Source organism: Amblyraja radiata, chromosome 26 (genome assembly GCF_010909765.2).
Source record: "Amblyraja radiata isolate CabotCenter1 chromosome 26, sAmbRad1.1.pri, whole genome shotgun sequence".
Lineage (NCBI taxonomy): Eukaryota > Metazoa > Chordata > Chondrichthyes > Rajiformes > Rajidae > Amblyraja > Amblyraja radiata.
In genome coordinates this window covers 9121624-9141810 of record NC_045981.1, presented here as the reverse complement: position 1 = coordinate 9141810, position 20187 = coordinate 9121624, and the positions used below count along the sequence as shown (strand labels likewise).

Below are 20187 nucleotides of genomic sequence, written 5' to 3'. Positions count from 1 at the left end.
GTCTTTTACCGTTTCCATCAGGAACTTGGACGTGCTGTCCAGTCTGTTGTCGGCACTGCCGGATCGTCCAGCCGCATCAATGATGCAGTTGAAGTCACCGGCCAGAACGAGCTGCCGGGACGTGGCCAACAGCACTGGGAGCTGCTGGAGAACGGCCTGCTGCTCGCTCCGCACGCGTGGGGCATACACATTAATCAGCCGGAGCGGAGAACCACGGTACATTACATCCACCACGAGGAGACGCCCCGCAACCACCTCCCTGACCTCAGTGATGGCGAAGTTCCCTCCCCGCAGCAAGATCACCAGGCCGGAAGCACGACAATCATTGCCCCCCGACCACACCGACAGTCCGTGGGGCCACCATCGCGACCACCTCCGATAGCAGCGGAGGTGTGGCAACCCGCACTCCTGTAGAAAAGTCACATCTGCCTTGACCTTGGCCAGGTACTGTAAGGCATTTACACATCGCGCAGTGCTCTTCACACTGTGCGCGTTTAAGGATGCCAGTTTGAGCTCCATTGTCCTTTAGAGTCACTGGCCATTTTCCTGTTCCCTCATGCCCACCGCTTCGGTGAATTGCCTCACCTTTCCTGGGCTCAGATACCCGGCCTCCTCAATGGGTTGGGTTTCCCGTGTTGTAACCCGAGGTGTCGTTGGGGGGGGGCTGCTCGTTTTACCCCCTTCTGGGTGCGCCGCTTCCCCCGTCTCTCGTGGCTGGGGCACGGTGACAGGCTTACTGCTCCCGGAAACTCGGAGCTGGGGCCCATCGGCCGCTACGATGCTCCCGGTTGCCCGGAGCTGGGGCCCAACTGCCACTGCCCTGGGGCCCAACGGCCACTGCACTGCTCCCGATGCCCTGGGGCTGGAGCCCCTCGACCGCTGCTCTGCTCTCGGTCTCCTGGTGCAGGTGTACAATCGGCCTGGACCTTCTCCTTTCCTCCCCGGTTTTCTTCTTGTGGGGTTTCCCGTTCGCCTCATCCTCCGACGAGGAGAGGTTGCTGCCTTCTGTCAGGGAGAGAGACCGTTTTTTGGGGGGTTTTTTGGGCTTGCCATCCCCTTCTGGCCTCTGCTCCGTGTGCTGACCCTTCTGGTGTTTTTTATACTTCACCGTCGTCCAAATCTGCTCTCCCCCCTCCCCCATCGACTCTCCCTCCTGGGCTTGGTGCTGGAGTTCTCCTGGCACTTGGGGGCTCGAGGTGGTTGAGGTGGTTGGGCTGTCCTCATCCCTGTTTCCCCTTTCTGCTGGGGACTTGGCAGTGGTAGTGGGTGTCTCACCTACCCTGGGGGTGCTGGAAGTCGCCCCTCTTGTTGCCTGTGCGTATGTACAGGCTCTTTTTGGGCAGGCCCTGTAAAGGTGTCCTCCCTCCCCACACAGGTTGCAGTTCTTGCTGGCCTGACAGTCTTTTGTCTCGTGGCCCTCCGTTTTGCAGTTTTTGCAGACCACTGCATTGCATTGGGCCACCACATGCCCAGGCTTGTTACATCTTCTGCATACTCTGGGCTGCCCCACGTAATTTAAATAGCCTCGGTTTCCTCCAATTGCGAACACCGAGGGAGGGTGGAGGAGAGCTCCTTCCTTGTCCACCCTCAGCTTTACCTTGACCTGCCGCTTGCTCGTCCAAATCCCATGCAGATCCTTCACGTCCACGCTGTTCCCTGCTCCATCGACGTAGCGAGCAAGGAAGGTGAGGACATCCACTACGGGCACATGTGGGTTGAACATATGCACCGTGATCGTCCTTTCTTTTTGGTTTGGGAGGGTGAAGAGTGGCTGCACCTTCAGCAACTACAGCGGAGCTTCATTCCCCTTCTCCTGGAAATCCTTTATCAACTTTTGCCATCCTGTCGGAAGCACAAATGTAACGTCGAAATAACCGTTACCCAGGAAGTCCTGGAGGCAGTAGATATCCCTGGGCTCGAACTTGCAGGTCTCCAGTAAGACCTTCTTTACAAAGGTATCTCGACTGAAGGGCATCCCCTCACTGAGATCCTTGACACTAATCCTGAGGGTATTGCAGATACCCTGTCCTCTAGCTCCCATTGCAGCTGCCATTGCTACGATTTTTAAATCGCAATCTGCAGCTCCTGTCCTTAATGGACCGCCAGGACTGTTCTAACAAGAACAGATAGCCCCTTTCCCTGTTCTAGCACTCTTTTACCACTGATAAGAACAGATACTACACTTGATCTTAGCCAAAAGGCCGAGAAGCGATGCTCCAGAGATGCTGCCTAACCTGCTGAGTTCCTCCAGCACTTTGTGTCTTATTTTTGCTAACCAATGCCTGCAGATCCTGTGTCTATCCAACATACTGCTGAGACAAGGCGAGGATCTAGTGTTCACTGTCAGAGTTCCCAGAGGGAATTGAAATGAAGAACAAAATGGGAAGAATCAAAATGTTTTTTGATGGAAAGTATTTTCCTGGAGTATGTAGAAATGTAATTGATGAGTTACTCTTTGGGGTTGGCATAGTATTACAAAGCTTTGTGGTTATTGTGAATCATAGAGTGATACAGCGTGGAAACAGGCCCTTTGGCCCAACTTGCCCACACCAGTCAACATATCCCAGCTACACTGCTCTTGGTACATATCCCTCCAAACCTGTCCTATCCATGTACCTGTCTAACTATTTCTTAAACGTTGTGATAGTCCCAGCAACTACCTCCTCTAGCAGCTTGTTCCATATGCCCACCACTCTTTGTGCCAAAAAGTTACCCCTCTGATACCTATTAAATCTTTTCCCCATCACCATAAACCTATGTCCTCTGGTCTATTCCTCTCTTGATTTATATACACCTCTATAAGATCACCCCTCACTAGTTCACAAGTTACAGGAGTAGAATCAGGCCATTTGGCCCATCAAGGAGGACTCTCTCTAACTTCTACAGGTGCACAGTAGAGAGCATGCTGACCGGTTGCATCGTGGCTTGGTATGGCAACTTGAGCGCCCTGGAGAGGAAAAGACTACAAAAAGTAGTAAACACTGCCCAGTCCATCATCAGCTTTGACCTTCCTCCCATTGAGGGGATTTATCGCAGTCGCTGCCTCAAAAAGGCTGGCAGTATCATCAAAGACCCACACCATCCTGGCCACACACTCATCCCCCTGCTACCTTCAGATAGAAGTTACAGGAGCCTGAAGACTGCAACAACCAGGTTCAGGAATAGCTACTTCCCCACAGCCAACAGGCTATTAAACCTGACTCGGACAAAACTCTGATTATTAATAACCAATTATCTGTTATTTGCACTTTATCATTTTATTTATTTATGTGTGTATATATTTATATTATAGTATATGGACACATTGATCTGTTTTGTAGTAAATGCCTACTATGTTCTGTGTGCTGAAGCAAAGCAAGAATTTCATTGTCCTATCAGGGACACATGGCAATAAACTCACTTGAACTTGAAAGTCTACTCCGCCATTCAATCATGGCTGTTCTCTGACTCCTAATTCCATTTTCCTGCCTTCCCATAACCCTTGATACCTGTTCTAATGAAGAGTTTGTCTATCTCTGCCTTAAATATATCCACTGTTTTGGCCTCTGTGGCAATGAGTTCCACAGATTAACTACCCTCCGAATAAAGTAGCTCCTCCTCACCTCCTTTCTGAAAGAGCATCCTTTAATGCTGAGGCTATGACCTTTGGTCCTGGACTCTCCCACCAGTGGAAGCATCCTTTCCACATCCACTCTATCTATGCCTTTTATTATTCTGTACGTTTCAATGAGGTCCCCCCCCCCCCCCCTCAACCTTCTAAATTCCAGTGAGTGGAGGCTCAGTGCTGTCAAACGCTCATCATATGCTAACCCACTCGTTCCTGGAATAATTCTTGTAAACCTCCTCTGGACCCTCTCCAGAGCCAGCACATCCTTCCTCAGATATGGAGCCCAAATCTGCTCACAATATTCCAACTACGGCCTCATTCTCCTGTACTCCAAGGAATAGATTCCCAGCCTACTCGACCTCTCCCTATAGCTTGGACCCTCCAGTCCTGGAAACATCCTCGTAAATCTTCTCTGTGCCCTTTCCAGCTTGACAACATCTTTCCTATAACATGGTTCCCAGAACTGAACACAAGATTCTAAATGCGGCATCACCCACTTCTTTTACAACTGCAACATGGCCGCCCAACGTCTATACTCAAATACTCTGACTGAAGGCCAAAGTGCCAAAAGCCTTTTTGACTACCTTATTTGCCTGTGACTCCACCTTCAAGGAACCATGCACCTGTACTCCTAGATCCCTCTACTCTACAACACTCCCCAGAGGCCTTCCATTCACTGTGTATGTCCTGCACATGTTAGACTTCCCAAAATGCTACACCTCACATTTCTCTGTATTAAATTCCATCAGCCATTCCTCAGCCCACCTGGCGGTCAAGATCCTGCTGCAATTTTTCGCAACTATCTTCACTATCTGCAAAACCACCCACTTTTGTATCATCAGCACACTTACTAATCTTGTCATGTGTGTTCTCATCCAAATCATTGATGTAGATAACAAACTGTAACGGGCCCAGCATCGAACTGTGAGGCACACCATTAGTCATAGGCCTCCAGTCTGAGAAGCAACCTTCCCCGATCATCCTATGCTTTCTTCTATGAATCCAATTTTCTATCCATTGAGCTATATCTCCTTGGATCCCATGCGATCTAATCTTCCAGAGCAGCCTACCATGCGGAACCTTGTAGAATGCTTTACCAAAGTTCATATCTACATCTACAGCTCTGCCCTCATCGACCTTTTTGGTCACATCTTCAAAAAACTCAATCAGATTTGTGAGACACGACCTCGCACGTCCAAAACCATGCTGACTATCCCTAATCAGCTCTTGTCCATCCAAATGCCGGTATATCCTATCCCTCAGAATACTCTCTAGTAACTTTCTGACTACCGATGTTAAGCTCACTGGCCTATAGTTCCCAGCATTTTCCAGAAATTAGGAATGAAGACTTTCAAGCTCCTGAATCTTCTCCCAGAAGGCAGGAGAGCGAAAAGGGGATGACCAGGGTACAAGTCCTTGACAATACTTCCAGTCTTCCCTATGTAATGCACCATGAAGGTGGATTTGATGGAAGGAAATAATGTGATGGACTGAGCTGTGTCATCACTCTCTGCATGTTCAGATGATCAAGAGCTGAGTACTTGCCACATCAGACTGAGATGCATCCTTAAAGAATACTTCCATAATTTCACAACCAGATCAGGAACTCCATCCGAGCCAGCTGTTTTCCAGGAGTTGACTCTTACGAAAGCAAATCTGACTTCTGCCACCGAGATGAATGAGACAGAGTCAGTGGGGGATGAGAGTCGCGCTCGGATGGAACTTTGTTTTACTCTTCACAACGGGCGTAAAAGGCATTGAGCTCACCCGGTAGAGATGGGTCATTGCCAGAGATCATTGTCAAGATCTGGAATTAAAGTAACATTCATGTGAATCTTTTCTACATCTTCTCTAGCTTAATAACAACCTTTAACTCGTGTGGCGAGCAGAACTGTGCACCTCAGAGGGCGGTGGAGGCAGATTCTCTGGATGCTTTCAAGAGAGAGCTAGATAGGGCTCTTAAAAATAGCGGAGTCAGGGGATATGGGGAGAAGGCAGGAACGGGGTACTGATTGCGGATGATCAGCCATGATCACATTGAATGGCGGTGCTGGCTCGAAGGGCTGAATGGCCTACTCCTGCACCTATTGTCTATTGTCTATTTCAAGTGCTGCTTCACCGAGTTTTTTTTTATAACAGCTGAGGATAATAGATATCAAAGGGCATAAAGCGTGGGAGGGGAAATGGAGAGATAATCAGTTAATGGAACGGTTTAAAAGACTTGAGAATACTCTTCCTCGCTCTGTTCCTCGTAGGGTAGCTGTACTTTCTGCCTTGTAAACCATGCCAGAACCTATGTATGTTCTTTCTAGTATATATGTTTGTACATCTTGCAATGAAAGAAGGGTCTCGACCTGAGACACCGCCTGCCTATTCCCTTCAAAGGTACTGTCTGACCTGCCGAGTTCCTCTGGTACTTTGTGTTTTGTTTGAGTAGACATGTCTTGCTCCAATTAAGTAGGAAGCTGGTAAGATTGCAGTTGTAGTATTGTGTTCCAGTCTGATTTCTCAATCAGGTGTGCTGAATTAATTTCTGAGATGGCGTGTTTGCCTTGTAGGTGAGAATAGCCAGGCTGGATTTATATTCAGAATTAGACATAATGAGTGATGATCTAATTGAAACAAAACATACAAACATCTTACTAAGCTTGTAAGGAATTGATGAAAAGTCTCGACCAGAAGCGTCACCCATTCCTTCTCTCCGGAGATGCTGCCTGTCCTGCTGAGTTACACCAGCATTTAGTGTCTATCTGATGTTTCCCTGGTTGGGTTGCTAGAACCAGGGGTCAAAATAAGGGTCAGCCATTAGGTACAGGGATGAGAATATTTTTTTGCACTCAGAGAGTAGTGAATCTTAGTCGTCTACCCAAGAGAGCAGTAAAGTTTCAGATGCTCAGTGTAAACAAGAGCAAAATTGATGGATGTTTACACTGCACTTGGATTTCAGTAAAAGATGTCTTGCTCCAATTATATGGGGGCTCTGTCGAGAATGCAGCTGGAAAAGCAAATCAAGGTGCATAGTACCATGGTAAAAGATCAGCAGTGATCTTATCTAATAATGGCTCAGGCTCAAGAGGCCTATTACTGATTTCATTTATTATGTTCTTATACAGTGTGCATGTGGCCCGATGACTATATAATCCACTTCAAGAGCTAATGTCAAGAGTGTTTAATTGCCAAACGTACCGACACCTGAACAATAAAATCCTTAAAAGGACACAAAGTGCTGAAGTAACTCAGCAGGTCAGGCACTCTCTAAAGAACATGGATAGATGACCTTTCGTATGGAGGAGACCCTTACATGCAGCAGTATAACAAAGGGTCTGAAGTAGGGTCTCTACTCTCGACCCGAAACGCCACCCATTCCTTCTCTCCAGAGATGCTGCCTGTCTCGCTGAGTTACTTCAGCATTTCGTGTTTATCTTCGGTGTAAACCAGCATCTTCAGTTCCTTCCTACACAGTAGAACAAATATATTTGCTCATAATACATACCTATAAATGTCTACGCACGCCGTAGTCTGCACATGCTCTGTTAAAATTATATCAACTGGAGCCAATATAAATTATTCGCACAATATTATTATTTATCCTTCTTCCGCGTTCAATGGGTATAATTTTGTAACTCCCAAGTAGAATAGTAACAATGTATTTTCGCGCCGCCACGTGTAAATGTCACACTGCTACCATCTAGTTCCTGTGGTGACCCAGTGGCCTAATGGATAAGGCATCAGCCTCCGGAGCTGGGGATTGTGGGTTCGAGTCCCATCTGGGTCGCACCGTTGCACCTTTTTGTGCCGCTGGCCCACTTTGACAGTCCAGTTGTTTGTCCCAGTTTGTGGCTCTCCTGTGCTGGGCAAGCGGAGGATCTGCCGTCTCCCGGCTGCAGAAATAAGTGCCGCCTTAACGAGGGTACCGTCTGTTCAGACGGTGTGTTTTAGTGGCGACTCAAGTCAACTGGCAGCAGAGGGCGATACTGAGAACTGATCGGGCGTTTTAACAAAGCGAAATAATCATTGCTATTAGCATTCACATAATAGGAATCACGGAAGCTGTTCTTAACATAACATCAGTATTTCTTCACATGCTATAATCATAAAATTGAGTAGGAAACCGATTCAAACTTTCATTAATTTACAATTGAAACAGCATATAGTTGTGACCGATGATAACAGAACAGTTTGATGCATCTATTAACCAAAATTGAGTTGATTATAATTTTCTGGACTGGCATTGAATTGAGAAAATGAAACGGAATAAATATGTAATAGTGTCGAACAATTATTGTTGCAGAAATAGTGCAATGCCGCTGTTTTCTAAAGCTGTGTGCGTACTGAACCTAGCGCAACTTCTGAAACCATTTCTTAATATTAATAACATTCTCCAGCCTTTCTGAAAAGATGTGGAAACGAAAAGTCCCGCATTCGTATTCCTGACATTTTATTTTAAAATTCCTACTGATTTCTAATTAGCAATTATTCGCATATTGCCTCCGAAGATTATTTATGAAGTGGAAAATAATGACATCTGATCCTGGTGAGAGTTTGGCCAGGGTTGTGGCGTTGTCCCTGATTAGCATAGCGCAGGAAGAGTATAAAACGAGGGGACTCCACTCTCCACCTCCGCAGAGTCTACATCATGCACGGACTGTTACTAATCCAGATCTTCTCGATCGCGGTATTTTTTAAATTTATCAATGCAAAAAATAAAGGTGAGTGGAAATTTTGTTTGCATCCAACTCCACGCTAAACACGCGTATGGCATTTCAAAAAAGCTCTTCTGTATTTGAAAATGTGTAAAGATTTAAAGAATTTACATTAAAATGTTTCAGAATTTATTTTCTTTGTAGCGAATTGGGGCAAGATAGTTGCATAATTTCGAAACAGTCTGTGGAGTTTTTTTGTGCAATCTGGACGAGTGTTACAGGTTAAAGGGAAAGTCTGAAGAAGGCTTTCGGCCCGAAATGTTGCCTATTTCCTTCGCTCCATAGATGCTGCCGCACCCGCTGAGTTACTCCAGCACTTTTGTCTACAAACGAAAAATAAAATTTATTTCTTTTAAACTGGTAAGCAAGGAAGAACAACTTGGGAATATTAGGAGTATGGTACTGCAAACTAAATAAACGTGTGATGTTTCAAAATGTGTTATGGGGTGTTTATGTCTACCGAAGTACAGTGAAAAGCTTTGTTTTGCATGCTATCCAAACAGATCATATATATGTAAATACAATCAAGTCAAACTATAGTACAGCAGGTGGAGCAAAGGAGTTGAATATGACACATTGGGTGGATTTGTAAACACCCCGGTTATGTTGGGGATGACTGATAATTGGAAGGTACACAAAATTGCTGGGGAAACTCAGCGGGTGCAGCAGCATCTATGGAGCGAAAGAAATAGGCGACGTTTCGGGCCGAAACCCTTCTTCAGACTGATAATTGGAACACGTTCTAACTAGATGATCGAAGCGTTACAACAGTGGGAATTTGGCGAATGCGATGCTCAAACAAGCGGGTTTATGAAAGTCTCAAGGTTTAAGAATTATCGGCACCGTTGATCTCAATACAACTAGACTGGTTATGTGGTTTAGGATGAGCTAGAAACAACAGGGGTCCTCTCCCCGGATTGTTATCCATTGAGCTGCAGGGGGTTTATTTTTGAGAATACATCAAATCAAACAGAAGTGACAAATGATGCTTTGATAGAAATTTGGTGAGGACTGAGCCCGCAATGCAGCTGCCTAGCGCGACTCTGCTTTGAAGAAGTGGTAATCATTATTTGCGTGATGGTGTTAGTAAACTAGTTTTAAAAATAATCCTGTCAAATCGAGATAAAACCCCACGGGGGGAAATTGAACTTAAATTTGAAAGAAAAATGAAGTCCGGGAACTCTAGAAACAGTCTGAAGAAGTGGTACCGACCCGAAACGTCACCTATCCTGTTTGTCCAGAGATGCTGCCTGGCCCACTGTATTACTTTGTGTCCAACCCGCAACTCTAGTGCTGTTGCAAAACTATTTCAGCGAAGTCTTGGTCAAGAGAAAATGCGACTGTGAAGATTTTTTAAAGAAGATTGGAGATGTTCACATTTCCCACATTAAATGTTATTTCCACTGACCAGATAGTTAGTGTTATGCAGCATACTGGTGATTAATGGTTAAAAAAAACCCCAACAACTTTTAAACAAAAATGCGGCAATTTACGAGCAGAATAGCAAATGTAAAGGTTATTCCCAAGAGGGAATTGATTAATTACCTGGAAAGAAAAACAAAATAGCAGAGAAATGGAGGAGAGATGGGACCGGGAGTGGGAGACACATGGAGCTGCAGATGCTGAAATCTTGCGTGGAACACAAAGTGCTGGAGTAAGTAACTCAGCGGGTCAGGCAGCATCCCTGGAGGCAAGGAATAGGTGACATTTCGGGTCGGTCTGATGAAACAGCCTGGACACTGTCGCTGCTGTTGGACACATCGCTCAGATAATTTAAGGGGTGCGGAGAATCGCACCACATCTCACAAGACATCCTGAAACTGAGATGGAGGGTTTAGAGTCAAGAGTGTTTGATTGTCATATGTACCGACAATGGAACATTAAAATTGTTACTTGCATCAGCATAGTTGGCCTCACGGATAATATACAAACAGAAATGTAATAAATTAGTGACCGCAATAGTACACAATACACATAAATCCCTTAGTTCAACCAAAGACAGTCCAGGTAAGTTGACAGCTCTGAAATGTCACCTACCCATGTTCTCCAGAGATGTTGCCTGACCCACTGGATTACTCCAGCACGTTGTGTTATGACAGCAGGCGGGAAGTGTGTTGAAAGAGTGAATCGGTTCAGAGATGGGGTTGGGGGTTGTGGACTTTGGGTATGGAGATTCTCACAGAGAGTGGTGAGTCTGTGGAATTCTCTGCCTCAGAGGGCGGTGGAGGCAGGTTCTCTGGACGCTTTCATGAGAGAGCTAGATAGGGCTCTTAAAAATAGCAGAGTCAGGGGATATGGGGAGAAGGCAGGAACGGGGTACTGATTGGGGATGATCAGCCATGATCACATTGAATGGCGGTGCTGGCTCGAAGGGCCGAATGGCCTACTCCTGCACCTATTGTCTATTGTCTATTGAGATGGATGGTTTGGGGAATGGAGCTAGAGGGGGTGGGATGCGGCGGCGTTGGTCTGACTCTAGCCACAGACTATTGTGAATAACAGTTTTTTGTTTAAATCTCTCTCTTTTCTTCAGTAAAGACAGTAAATCAATCGTCCAACAACAAAATAATTTTGTGAAAACAAAAGGCACAAAAGTGCTGGAATAACTAATAACTCAGCAGGACAGGCAGCATCTGTGGAGAACATGGATAGGTGACGTTTCAAGGAACCCTTCTTCAGACTGATTGTAGGGGGTGGAGTGGGGGGGGGGGGTAGAGCTGGATGAGAGGAGGGGCAGGACAAAGTCTGGCAGGGAATAAGTGAACAAAGGCGGGGAAAGGGGGGGGGGGTCACAAGTGCATAAGTGATTGCAGAAGAATTAGGCCATCCGGCCCATCAAGTCTACTCTGCCATTCAATCATGGCTGATCTATCTCTTCCTCTCAGCCCCATTCTCATGCCTTCTCCCCGTAACCCCTGACACCCGCACTAATCAAGAATCTATCTCTCTGCCAACAGTCTTCTGTGGAATTGATAGGCAGATGGTTGTAGATCTTGGGTGGAAGTTTCTCAACCTCTGTCTTTTCTTTGTGTAGGTCTCACTCCACACTTGGGGAAGTTGACCGATGGCAGATCTGCCTCCACTCTGCTCCCCTGGACCCTCGACGATACGGCCAAGCTGGTGAAGTTGCAGCACAAGAACCGCAGCCCACCCGAGCCCCACTCGCCCGCCACTGGCGCGTTGGCCGGGAGGGAGGGGGTTTATTATTACCCGGCCAAGGTGAACGGTGCAAGGTCCCGGGACCCCCTCACGCCGCTGCGGCTCCTGGAAGCTCGGATGGGGAACTCGGAGAGGCAGAAGGTAACGGAGGGGTGGTCGCCCAGCGACCTGCGAGGACTTCTATCGTTCTATGAAGACAAGTCCAAGCTGAACAGGTCTCCCGCCTTCCACAGCCTTCTGGCCAAGACTATGCACTCGGGCTCCTCAATATATCCTCCCGACAACCATGAGCTCCATCTTCAACTCAGCGACGCACATCGTGCAGCAAGACGGGGCGAGGGGGTTCCCATCTCGGGTCTGGACCCCGAGGAGAACCGGCCGAGGAAATCCACCCGCCACAGGGCGAGCGACACGTTAATTAATGGCATCAACTCACCATCGGAGACCAGCCGCCGCATCATGAGCTTGCTCTATCACTTCAACATCCTCAGGGAGGGTAACTCAATACCATGAATATCCTTCCTCTCGGGCACTCGTGGGGTGGCGTAGCCGGTAGAGCCGCTGCCTCACAGCCTCACAGCACCAAATACCCGGGTTCGATCCTGACAGTCTGTCACTCTGTCGCTGCGCGGGTTTCCTCCGGGTGCGATCCAATTGATTGGTTTGTAGGTTAATGGGTGTAATTTTAGACCTGTTCTATCCCCCTCTCTCCCCCCCCCCCCCCCCCCCACCCCCCCCCACCCACCCAACCTTCGATGATAAAGTAGTGGGCGCTGGTTACTGGCGATCATTTGCTCCTTCTGATGTTGTGTTGTGGGAACTGTGGTCACCCCCCGGCACCAACTGGGAAGGATGATGATCGGGCGGAGCTGGGAACAGCAGGCGGAGGCAGAACAGTCGAGGGGAGTCTTGTGTAGGAAGGAACTGCGGGTTTACACCGAAGGTTTATACAAAATGCTGGAGTGTAACTCAGCGGAACAGAGGCAGCATCTCTGAAGTGAAGGAATGGGTGAATGGGTCTCGACCTGAAACGTCACCCATTCCTTCTCTCCAGAGACGCTGCCTGGACCGCTGAGTTTTTACACACCAGCATTTTGTGTCTATCTTCGAGGGGAGTTTTCTCTGCTTGGATTCCGCTCCGGGAACACCTTGCTTATAGACAGACGGGTTCCCTGCTTTTCTGATCTCCTATTGCCTGACTTTTAACAGGGCAGCATACATCTGCCTACGTTCTGGTTGGTGATGGGTCAGAATGAATTAAATAATTTCACACGGCCTTTAAATTAGCGAGCGCCCGTCAGGTGTCGCGTCCCGACGTGGGAGTTGAAATCAAACCCATTACTGCTTCGTTTTACACTCTGTCCAGTCACTACTGGTTAGTTAACATTTGTCTTCCTCACCGATGCAAGGAACAGAACATTTTGTTTAACAATCTGCTTTTATGATTTCATATAAAACTTGCTCAGAATGTATCCTGGTCGCCAGCTGTGAACTAAACTGATTATTTCTCGCAGATCACAACAAACAGTTGTGTTCAGTTGAATGCAGGAAGGAAAAGAATGAGAGAGAGTTTTACTGCAACAGTGATTTTGGTAAGAGGACATTGACATTTCCATTGATTTTTGATAATACCTTTTAATTTCAATATCAATTTTAATTTCAGACATATCAATTTCAGACTAATCAAATGTCTGATCAGATTCCCCAGTGATCTGATGGTTTTCTGAAATGAGTGCCCCATATATCAAATGAGATCTTTATATTCCATGAAAGTTTTGATTGACACTTTTCTTACAGGCTGGAATAAACTCAACATTCTATCACTTCATGTGAGAACGTAACTTCCAGTGTCTTTACCCCTGCTCATATTTTCTGGCAGACACGAGGAACTGCAAATGCTGGTTTACCAAGAAAGATGCACAGTGCCAGAGTAACTCAGCAGCTGTGGCAGCATCTCTGGAGAACATGGATAGGCAATGTTTCGGATCAGTCTTCAGTCTGAAGAAAAGTCCCGACCCGAAACGTCATCTATCCATGTTCTCCAGAGATGCTGTCTGACCTGCTGAGTTACTCCAGCACTTTATGTGCTATTTTCTTGTGTGTTCCCGCGTGATATTCTTTTTAATCCACAATTAACAAATAACTAGTCCCATTTACATCAGACATGTTGAAGGAACAGTTAAACCTGGCCCGGTGACATGTCCCTCAGCTTTGGCCTCAGAATGAACCGTTGATCCTACTTTTGTGCTTTTGTGTCCTGGAAAGGGTCAGATGATCCAGTCAGACAAAAATGCTGGAGAAACTCAGCGGGTGAGGCAGCATCTATGGAGCGAAGGAAATAAGCAGCGTTTCGGGCCGAAAGCCTTCTTCAGACTCTGAAGAAGGGTTTCGGCCCGAAACGTTGCCTATTTCCTTCACTCCATAGATGCTACTTCATCCGCTGAGTTTCTCCAGCATTTTTGTCTACCCTTGATTTTCCAGCATCTACAGTTCCTTCTTAAACAGATGATCCAGTCACTTTGCCATGTTTCAAATGACGACTGCTGGTCTCTTGAGATCTCTGTGGCTACCTCATTCTACAGCTGTATTAAGATGGGTGTAAGTTAACTAGTGAAGAATCAAGTCAAGAGTGTTTAATTGTCATATGTACCAAACAATGGAAATTCTTACTTGCAGCAGCATAACAGGTCTGTAAACTCTGGTTACCAGATTCCAGAATGCAGAATTCAGGTAGTCCTTGCCAAAGATCATAGAGCTCTATGATCTTCGGTCCTTGCTTTCCCCCTCTTTCCTCTCCCCTTCCCAGCTCTCCCACAGCCCACAGCCCACTGTCTCAGCCTCTTCCTTTCATCTTCCCGCCCCCACCACCCCCACATCAGTCTGAAGAAGGGTCTCGACCCAAAACGTCACCTTTTCCTTCGCTCCATAGATGCTGCCTCACCCACTGAGTTTCTCCAGCATTTTTATATACCTTCGATTTTTCCAGCATCTGCAGTTCTTTCTTAAACAAAGCTTCTAGACTGCTGTAGGTTCTGGCATCATTCCAGTTGATTGGGAGAGGGTGCGACCCTACTATGAAAGAGAGAGGACAGAAGGTAACTACTGATCTGTTAACTTGATATCAGTGTCATAGAGTCATACAGCGTGGAAACAGGCTCTTCAGCCCAACTTGCCCACACCAACCAACATATCCCAACCACAGTAATCCAACCTGCCTTTGTTTGGCTCTACTGTGGTAGAGAAAAACTGGGAGACTCCCCAACTAGTGCAAAAGTCCATAGGAAACAAAAAAGAGCCTACAGCATTCTGGAAAATAGTAACCAGCTTATAAGTGTGTGCCGCAAGTAAGAATTTCATTGTTTCGTGGCCAGTTCATATGACAGCTAAACACTTTTGACTCGACTCTTCCCTAGTTAAATTACACCCATTGCTACAAGGATATGGTGTGTTCAGTCATTAATCAGACGTCACATTTGAGAAATGGTTGAGGGATTATGAATTTATGAGCTACTCACAGACCGTGTGGATTTGTGGAGTTTATAGGTTTATTTTCAAACTAGGCATTCACTTGATGTAGACTTTGTGGCTGCTTAGAGAATGCTTAGTTCATTGCCACATTAAGATGAGTTATCTTTTATAGAGTGCCTTTCATATCCTCAGTAAGCAAGCGCAAAGCTCACTGTAACCAGTGCAAATCTTTTGGAAATTTTGTCATGATTGTTGTAAACATGCCTGCCAGATACATGTGGTAAGCTTCCAAAAATTACATTTGTTTTCCATTTAGATTGTGGAATAAACATTATCAGAACCATTGTGGATAACTTCTCAATGAATCTACTACCAATGGTCTATCATTGGCAGCCTCTGTCTTTGGAATTCCCAACAGCCCTCTCCCTGTCTTTGACTAAACCTTTAGTCATCTATCCCAATACCTCCCCAAATGATACCTGTTATTTTGTTATAACGGCTCTCGTTGAGTTAATTGAGAGCCCCAATTGTAGCAATATGAATATTTGAGTTCACCCCAAGATGATGAATGGACAGCGTTAAAGTTAATTACTTTACAAAGAAAACACTGAATATATAGAACCCTTCTCCTGTCCCACTTTTTCCAACACCCACCATCAAGCCACCGAAGTTTACAAAGTTTTTTTTTGGTGAGGAAATTGATTGAGGTCACAATAATGCATGAAAGAAGATGTGAGACACCGTGAGTGCTTGGTTTAGTACATAGACTGAAGGGGCAAATACATAATTTGTGTTTAGGAGTTCCTTCCGAAGCACATGCTCCAAAGAGAGGAATCAATAGACAATAGGTGCATGAGTAGGCCATTCGGCCCTTCGAGCCAGCACCGCCATTCAATGTTATCATGGCTGATCATCCCCAATCAGTACCCCGTTCCTGCCTTCTCCCCATATCCCCTGACTCCGCTATTTTTAAGAGCCCTATCTAGCTCTCTCTTGAAAGCATCCAGAGAACCTGCCTCCACTGCCCTCTGAGGCAGAGAATTCCACAGACTCACCACCCTCTGTGAGAAAAAGCGTTTCTTCGTCTCCGTTCTAAATGGCTTACTCCTTATTCTTAAACTGTGGCCCCTGGTTCTGGACTCCCCCAACATCGGGAACATGTTTCCTGCCTCTAGCGTGTCCAAACCCTTAACAATCTTATATGTTTCAATGAGATCCCCTCTCAACCTTCCAAACTCCAGAGTGTACAAGCCCAGTGCCTCCATTCTCTCAGCATATGACAGTCCCGCCATCCCGGGAATTAACCTTGTAAACCTACGCTGCACTCTCTCAATAGAAAGCATGTCCTTCGTCAAATTAGGGGACCAAAACTGCACACAATACTCCAGGTGTGGTCTCATTAGGGCTCTGTACAACTGCAGAAGGACCTCATTGCTCCTATATTCGATTCCTCTTGTTATAAAGGCCAACATGCCATTCGCTTTCTTCACTGCCTGCTGTACCTGCATGCTTACTTTCATAGATGAACAAGGACCCCCAGATCCCGTTGTACTTTCCCTTTTCCAAACTTGACTGAGACTGAGAATTAGACTGAAGAAGAGTCCCGACCCGAAATGTTGTGTGTATGTTCTCCAGATACGCTGCCTGATCTGCAGAGTTACTTCAGCACTGTGGTTTATTTGCAAACCAGTTCCTTGTATCTCATGGATAACAATCCATTTGCATGGGTTCACATCCTGGGGTAAATGTGGCTTTGTACATTTCCTGTATTTTCATCCTAACGTTGCATCTTCTCTGGCTGCACAAGATGACATTGGAACTCTCTTGGTGGGAAAAACCATGGTTTATTTTCTTTTTCAAATAATAACATTTTCTGGTGGAATTTCAGCTTCAGCCATCCCTGCTGGACTTTGAAAGGAAATATACTGCTGTGATTTCCTGTTACTGGATCGGAGGACTGAAAAGGAAACGGTGCAATACATTTACTGTCATTTAAATGTCTTTCAACAGTAATCAATGGCATTGTCCATGATATAGCAACCCTCGACAAAGGGCTACAAATGGTGACATTACTGGTGGACAGTGATGGATTCTACCGCATGGGTCGCCTGTATGTCACACCTGATGGATTCTTCTTCAAAGTACACATTCTTGTGATTGATACATTCAACTGTCGAAGACTTTGTCCAGACTTGAAATTTGGTGAGTTAGGTTCTGCATAATTTTAACACACAGAGCAGGGGTCTGGGGGCGGGGGGCTGTTTTGTGCCCCATCATTCAGCTCTCTGCCTCCCAGTTCAAAGCCACATGTATGAGTTTCTATGTTGTAAAGAGAATTGCTATATGAATCTAATTTAGGCTGTCAATAGACAATAGACAATAGGTGCAGGAGTAGGCCATTTGGCCCTTCGAGCCAGCACCGCCATTCAATGTGATCATGGCTGATCATCCCCAATCAGTACCCCGTTCTTAACTTCTCCCCATATCCTCTGACTCCGCTATTTTTAAGAGCCCTATCTAGCTCTCTCTTGAAAGCATCCAGAGAACCTACCTCCACCGCCCTCTGAGGCAGAGAATTCCACAGACTCACCACTCTCTGTGAGAAAAAGTGTTTCCTCGTCTCCGTTCTAAATGGCTTACTCCTTATTCTTAAACTGTGGCCCCTGGTTCTGGACTCCCCCAACATCGGGAACATGTTTCCTGCCTCTAGTGTGTCCAAGCCCTTCTAAACTCCAGAGTGTACAAGTCCAGCTGCTTCATTCTCTGTCTCTCTCTATTTCATCAATAACCATCAAGCAAGATCTTTCCCTAATTTGCTATTGATTGGCAATGTCATTAGACTTGGTCCCACAGTTTACCATGCATGTTCTGTCTTTCAGATAAGGCATGGTGGATCTGCTGATGGGAGAGAGAAGACCGAGGGGTCTACGGGGAGGGGACGAGAAAAATCTGGGCAAGATTCCAATATTTTGTTAATGTTTTTTCTGTATCAATTCAGGTGGTAGATACATCATGATGGGTTTGATATATCACAGAAGATACCCACTGCCCATGTGGGTGCAAGAACGTGCCTCTGGGAGACTCAAGCCTGGAGATGGTCTGGTGAAGAGCAGCAGCTACGTGAGAAGATTTAACAAAAAGAGGGACCATAAAGTCCAACTACTGCGTGACGGGCACTGTGGATCCAGCTTCCTTGGATCTCAGCAGAAATAAAATTGGTCAGCGTGTTTCCAGCATCTGTAATCAAATCCAAGTGCTGTTTGGAGTTGTTAATTGTAATTATGAAGGTTGTAGCTCAAAATTTTGGAGGTGTATTATATATTTATAGTTTTCGATTCTGTCTCCGCTTATTTTTCCAACTTGGACGTAAAGGTGGAGGTGACCCCTAGCAGTCAGGCAGCAAATAGGGCAAGTATCAGCCCTACTTACAAGTATCAGTGTTCACTTTCCTTGCTGCTCATGCTAGTCGCCCAGAAGCCAGGCTTGCCCTGGGGTGACACCTGGACTCAATCATTTGGGGACACACACCATGCGGGCACACACATCGGCATGAAGATGAGGCACCAATTGTTCATTTCCTCAGTGCCTTCAGGGGAACAAATAGTACTCAACAACCTTTAAGTACCAAACAATCTGTTGTGGGGGGAAAAAGGCACAAAGCACTGGAGTAAAAAAAATGCACAAAATGCAGGAATCTTGTTCGGACTGACCCAAAACATCACCTGTCCATATTCTCCAAAGAGTTCCAGAGCCCCGGCCACAGGGGTCAAATTCGACCCGCCCTTTTCTGAGGGACTTCCCGTCGGGGAGGGGGGTTGTCCGGATAAAAGAAGGGGCCGGACTATCAGTTGCCGGAAAATCGGTGGTGGACTTGTATTAATTTAAGAAGGGCGCTGGATGGCGAGTATCAGCCCTGGCAAGACCACTGTAAATAGTCTGCAAATCTGACACCACGCACCGCTTCAGCTCCTGGCTGCCCTTTGATATCGTGGTTTAAAAGGAGAAAACGTTGGCAGTGGCAGAAGATATGCAAAGTGGCGTCTGTGAGAAGCCGAGGACTATTGCTAATCCCTTGAGAAGCGCTGCTTTTAGAGGATCAAAGCGAATGGGGACAGAAGCAGCGGCGTAGTTTATCTAAAAGCTGAGGTTTCAGGGTCCTGGTGCAGGTCGTGATTGCAACCATTCCCCCCGCGTTTCTCGGGGGCAGTCGGGCAAACATCCCCCAGCCATACGGAAGGGGCAACACAGGAAGTTGGCGGCACCCACCCAACACAGAGCTTCAATTTCATCTCAATAACAATAGACATAAGAGACTGCAGGCGCTGCAATCTTGAGCAAGAGAATGCAGTTTGTCTGAAATCAAATCGCTTTTATTTCCATTTCAGCGCACTCCAGGAAAGCAAAGGGATGTTTACAATGTTTCCAGCTGCTGCCCCGGCCGCGGTTGCAACCCCCACGCTGTTACTTCCCGTCACCATTCCCCCCGCTGCGTTCCTCGCAACTGCCGCCGAGGTTAGGCTGGCACTGGGCCAAGGAATGTCTTCGCTCTCCGGCTGGGGAAGGCTCGGCCCCAGCAAGATAGCAGCTATTCCGAGTTCCTGCTGGTGATGTTCACATCAGCACAGGCATTTAGAACAAGCGCGTATTGGGAGTTGCTGTTGAGAAATTAGTGTGGGTGGGTACTCAAGTTGCTTAAATATTCATATGTAGAGTCTTACAGCGTGGAAACAGGCCCTTCAGACCAACTTGCCCACACCGACCGTCTACTCTACACTAGTCCCACCTGCCTGCATTCGGCCCATATCCCTCTAAACCTGTCCTATCCATGTACCTGTCTAAATGTTTCTTAAACGTTGCGATAGCCCCTGCCTCAACTACCTCCTCTGGCAGTGGCAGCTCTCCCAATACGCCCAGGCATCAGGCAACTGAATCATCCCAACACAACCAGCGAGCCGTGCTGAACTACTATCTACATCCTTGGTGATCCTCAGACTATGCTTGGCTTTACCTTGCACTACACGTTATTCCCTTATCATGTATCCATACATGGTAAATGGATCGATTGTAATCATGTATCGTCTTTCTGCTGACTGGACATAGAAAATAGGTGCACGAGTGGGCCATTTGGCCTTTCGTGCCAGCACCTACATCCAATAAGATCATGGCTGATCATCCAGAATCAGTACCTCATTCCTGCTTTCTCCCCATATCCCTTGATTCCGCCAGCACCCAACAAAAGCTTGTCACTGT

General features: G+C 46.5%; 1 protein-coding gene, 1 non-coding gene and 1 pseudogene across 3 annotated transcripts in view; 2 read left to right on the top strand and 1 right to left on the bottom strand.

The window, feature by feature from the left end:
• The window catches only part of c26h17orf58 (chromosome 26 C17orf58 homolog), a 45865-nt gene extending 27596 nt beyond the window's left edge, over nt 1–18269 (top strand). The window contains exons 1-5 of one of the 2 annotated variants that reach the window (XM_033044180.1): nt 8111–8316; nt 11345–11965; nt 12984–13061; nt 16948–17139; nt 17936–18269. In XM_033044180.1, the coding sequence (XP_032900071.1) occupies nt 8244–8316; nt 11345–11965; nt 12984–13061; nt 16948–17139; nt 17936–18150 (1179 nt within the window). In that variant the 5' untranslated portion in view covers nt 8111–8243 and the 3' untranslated portion in view covers nt 18151–18269. Of the gene's footprint in view, nt 1–8110; nt 8317–11344; nt 11966–12983; nt 13062–16947; nt 17140–17935 lie in introns of those variants that run through there. The other variant, XM_033044179.1, reaches the window with a different exon arrangement.
• LOC116988178 lies at nt 2093–2213 on the bottom strand (annotated as a pseudogene).
• trnar-ccg lies at nt 7310–7382 on the top strand. The gene has a single exon. It is a non-coding gene; the product is annotated as a tRNA-Arg (tRNA).
• Nucleotides 18270–20187: the final 1918 nt, after the last annotated feature.